Source organism: Dendronephthya gigantea, unplaced genomic scaffold, assembly GCF_004324835.1.
Source record: "Dendronephthya gigantea isolate DGI-Jeju-01 unplaced genomic scaffold, DenGig_1.0 000011F, whole genome shotgun sequence".
Taxonomy (NCBI): Eukaryota; Metazoa; Cnidaria; class Anthozoa; order Malacalcyonacea; family Nephtheidae; genus Dendronephthya; species Dendronephthya gigantea.
In genome coordinates this window covers 1,137,960-1,143,191 of record NW_021163021.1, presented here as the reverse complement: position 1 = coordinate 1,143,191, position 5,232 = coordinate 1,137,960, and the positions used below count along the sequence as shown (strand labels likewise).

At 35.8% G+C, this 5,232-nt stretch overlaps 1 protein-coding gene across 1 annotated transcript; it reads left to right on the top strand.

Annotated features, from left to right (window-relative positions):
- The first annotated feature begins 1,187 nt into the window (after positions 1-1,187).
- LOC114518604 (mediator of RNA polymerase II transcription subunit 34-like) lies at positions 1,188-1,988 on the top strand. The gene has a single exon (XM_028538618.1). The coding sequence runs from the start codon at positions 1,188-1,190 to the stop codon at positions 1,986-1,988; it is 801 nt and encodes a 266-aa protein (XP_028394419.1).
- Positions 1,989-5,232: the final 3,244 nt, after the last annotated feature.

Below are 5,232 nucleotides of genomic sequence, written 5' to 3'. Positions count from 1 at the left end.
GAACTATTATAATTGAATGTGTTATTTTTTCTAGGTGAAATGTGATGAGGTCCAAGATGAACACAATATTAAGGTTTTAATTTATAGAGTACAAACGTTGGCTTTATGTACTGCTGTATTTTCCCTTTGAAATTGTTTTTTCTGACAAAAGAAATCTTAGTTCTACATAATATATTGTATCTATGTTGCATCATTGCAACTGTAATTGCCTTCGAAATTTTGTTAGAGAATAAACTCACCTGACGCCATAGTTCATCAATGGCCCTGTTGCGGTTGGTCATTGTGCCTTGTATCCAAAGTTGCATATTGTAGAATAAATAATAAAATACATTAATACAACCAAAGGCGTTCAATTCTCTGGTTGTGAACACCTCTTCCAGCGATATTGCTACCTCTTCCAGTACCTCGCAAGTGGTGGTTTAGCATGAAGGTTGCAACTTCAACATGCTCTCTACTTTTGTCCGATTGCACTCTTGCCGTCGCTCTCTAAAGATACAATAATTCTTTCCTGTGACAACACTATATATACATACATAGATATATGTATGTATGTATGTATGTACGTATGTATGTATGTATGTATGTATGTATGTATGCGGATATTCTATATAAGTTATGATTAATTTACCAATAACACTACTAGTTTGGCCAGAGGTAGCTCACTTTTTGTTTTTTTTGCTTTCAGCAACAGAGTGGTCTTTGTAATTGGAATCACATATTCTTTTACCTTTACCTTAGTACTGTAAGTAAGGAAACCTATGTAATCCCAAACAGCAAACCTTTGAGAAATGGAGTTCATAATATTTTATATTTTCGCTGAGTGTAATTGGATATATGTTTTGGCCGAGTGTAACTGAATATAAGGGGATTGAGGCTGGAAGGGGGACGAAGCGGAAAGAGAAAGAAAGGAGAGTTGCCTGCCAAAAATCGACATGGTCTGTCAATTCTGCGCATATGACTCGCGCATACTAAAAATCTACAAAGTAAGGGAGAGAACAGCGAAATTAAGTGCTAAAAAAAAGAAATTTGCTCATTGACTCAGCACACATACTCAGTATGGCGAAGAATGCAATGATAATATTTTACTTCAAGCGCTGGAAAAACTTTCTGCTGCTCCTCCATTGTGGCCTAATAATGCATCGAATTTTAAAATAAAAGGTTACAAAATAGAGTGTGTGGTTAAAGCAATGTCAAGTTTTGAAGCTGCTACGAAATTTGCTTTTTGTCTTCATGAAATTCATGGCTTTGCGGTGATAACACTTTTACCTGCTGTAATTTATGCAAAGACAACTTTGGTAGTTTCTCCCATATTATCCTTGATAGATGATATTCTTGCTAGATATCATAATCTCAGCATACCAGCTGGTAAATTTACTGGAGATGTTCCAAAGGAAGTACAAACTACCCAGCAGTTGAATATTAAACAATATAAGATTGTTTTTGGAACACTTGAAATGCTCAAGGATGAAGAATTCAACAGTACTGTCATGTCCATGATTGAGAAGAATGAATTAGAAAGGATTGTGTTTGATGAAGCACATACCATTATTAGCTGGGGTAACACTTTTCACCCAATATATAGGAAGGTATGTGAAGAGTTAGCTAAGACTCCCTGCCCTAAACTTTTGTTGAGTGCAACAGTTCCTGCCAAAGTTGAATATGAACTTAAGCATGTTTTCAATGGTTTGGTTGTATTTAGATCTTCAATTTTTCGAGGGGATCTGTTTTTGAAAGTTCAAGAACGTACAAGCATGTTTGACAATGACTTGAAAAGCTTCATTTTGGAGAGAAAGGATGATAGTGGAATAATATACTGTGTTTTACCAAAGGATGTTTCGTTGATTCATGCTGATCTTTTAAAAAATGGGATTGACTGTGTTAAATATAATGGAAAATTATCTGAAGAAGTGAAATCAAATAGCTACTCTAAATGGGTAAAAGGAGAGTGCAAAGTTATTGTTGCCAATTGTACTGTGCTACTTCGCTAATTAACAGTGGTATTCTGGCAGAAAATAGTCAAAAGAAGGATAAAAGTTTATATGTTCAGCTAGTTCTTGGACCGAAAGCACATGATCTGATGGCCCTCAGGTTAAGTGTTTCTCGTTATGACACCTAATATGTAATACCTTGGTGATAAAAGTAATGACAAATCTGCAACGACAAGTTTAGTAATAGTGTAATAGTAATAGTTTAGTAGTGGTGTAATTAGAGTGGACAAATAGTACAATTTACTGTACAATTTAATAGTACAATTGATGCAATTTCCTTACATTTGTACATTTTCTGATCAGCTCCAACAAATGAACACTACAGGACATCAGTTCTACCATGGAGAATGAGCTCTGGGCAGATGCAAACTGCTTCTACCCATTCATCTCCAGCCAATTGTTTTCCATCTTTACCGTCTAAACTAACTGTCCTGTTCCTCCGGTACATTAGACGATATGCGAGTGGCCATTTGGCTATAGCATTGACAGTATGAGTGATTGCTTCGTCCTGGTAATTTATCTTGTTCAATTGAGAAAAAAGAGCAGGACAAATCATCCATACACCTTCAAAAGCTTTGCCATTCTTATACCTATAAACATTTTGTAGAAATTTAATTGTTATGCATTGAAATGTTGTCAATGAAATGTTATACATTAAGCTTACTCCCATACACATGTAAGCTACTTTTTGGGAAAACATTCATTAACCCATTCAATCTTACTTTGTACTGCCAAAGAAAAAATATTGTAGGCATGGTAGATTTTAACTTTTTGTTGTACTAAGTTACTAGTCCGGTAAGCCATCAATCATGCTTGGAGGCATTGTAGTATAATGAAAATCTCACTTTTCAATTTTAGATATCAGGTGTCAAAACCTTGGTATCCCACATGAATCCCAGAATATGTAGGTTAACCCTCTTGTCCCCAGCCTGACACTTTAGTATTTTACTTTATCTAACAGCAGATGATTTTACTCATCACAGGGAAGTGCTTGAGCACGAGAGGGTTAAATAAAAAATATTTACCATATTATAGATAGAACAAATTTATTTTGCCTTAATTATATGGCATGATAATTTTGATGGATAGCATGAGAATATTCTAATCTTAACCCTGAGCCCACCTCCCAGTCTATTCATCAATTAAAATACATTCTTAAAATATAAGTTTATTCTGCCTGAAAGATGCAGGCTTTATTAGTGGATAAGATAAGTATATATGATCATACCTGACTGATTCCTTATACCACCTAGTTATGGGCATTAAATGGTTGATGCACTGGGAATGATACAGAAAAACTGCATCTTGCTCTTCCTTCAATTTGGCAAGTAAGACCGTGTTATGGGACTTGGTTTCCTTCAGACATTTGTCCAATTCTGGTGTTGTGGGAAAACTAGATGATTTTTCAAAATTCTTTATCATGGCGATAGAAAGTCCATCATCATAATCCATTAGGGCTTCTTCATTATTATTGTAGTTATTCTCTTTAAAATTGGATTTGAAGGAAGATGGATTTACCACCACATGCCAAAATCCACTACATGCCAAAATCCACCTGTGCGGGCTATGCACTCGTTCACATACTCGAGACAGTTGAAATCTCCACCATCAGGTGTATGGCACCCATACACGTCTGGACAACAACCAGAGCAGCCTTCAATTAGAACAGTGTTCTTTTGATCACTGACGTTGATGTTCAGACCATGTGCAAAATTCAACCCAGCAACACTGTCATCCATTTCAGACCCGCTTGAGTTTTTTCGGTAAAATGATTCAACATGGCTGATTACTACTTCTTCCAATATTTTTTGTTCAATAATGTTTATCATTATCTTATCTTGCTTAACTTTGGCTATTTGCAACAGAGGCACAGTATCTGGAAATAGTTCATCTGTAACGGAAGCACCGCATTCTACAATAACCTTTGCCAATAATGTGTGCCCCATATGAAGAGCCTGAGTTAACAGTGTTTGTCCAATACCATCTCTTAGGTTCACAGGACACCCTGAATATATTAAGCAGCAAACTAGCCCCGTATTGCCGTTGAATGATGCCAAATGGATCACAGATCTTTCATATTGGTCTCTAGCAGGAAACCACTCGTCTCTAAGCGCTGAAAGTCGTTCAGTCAAGGTTTGATCGCTTATGAATTTGACGCTAGATCGCTCAAGGTCGTAAAAATACTTTCAAAGTGCTTGTCTAATATTTCATTGACCTCCTTCAACCCTATTTTGCATAACAACTGACACCACTTAAGATGTTCCATATTCATTAGCCTCAGGTCGCCATGCTTACAGCAATAAAGATCGTGGGGGGGAGTTCTTTGTGTATTTTCCTAAGGGGTATTTCCAGGGGAGGAGGGGTCAATATATATTTGTTAATTCACATAGGAAATTTAAAAATATATATTATCGTGAAAATATAGAAAAAATGTTACATGAAAATGATGGTAAGATCTATTTACCAAAGGCCATACTAAATTTAAAAAGGCTGAATAATAACTTCATAGTTTTAACTTAGATGAAATGGATTTTAAGTTTTACTCCCACAAGTTATGTCTAAAGGAGCAAAATGTCTTTCTTCAACACATGCATGAGAAATAATTTTTTATTTTGACCAGTAAATGTTGAAATAAGCTTTAACACGGTCTTTAACAAGGTCTTTGCACCCTGAGCCTCGTTTCCGTTTTATCGCTTATTTCCACATTTACTGTTCAAAATAAAAAATCTGTATATGTATATAATTAGGATGTTTTTCTTCTTTGCACATAGCCAAAACATAGCCTGAGAAAAAAGAACCTGGAATACATTCCATTTAAACTGTGATCCTAAGCTGAAAACAGTGAAATTGTGACGTAATTACTGGAAAGGTCTATTTAATTACTATGTGTCATAGAAAATAGCAAAGTTATGGACATAGTATAATATTGGCCTTAATCTTCTTCACTGGTAGAGTCTTTCTTCTTCATCCATAACTACCAACAAATTGTTGGCATTGCTTAAAGCCACATCATCTTCAGAAATGGTTGCTGCTTCCCCTCTCAAGATATTTTCATATTCCAATTGGTGCTCTTTATGCCTTTCTAAGGTTTTCATGAAGGCAAAGCATTCATATGCCCTGTCAAGAGCGAAATCCTCTCCAGAGCTTCTCAGTGGCACATGCATGGAATTCGTCTTACTTTGAAAACCAAATTCTTTCGTGAATAAGTCAAGGTTACTTGCTAGTCCAAACATCTTGCACTGAT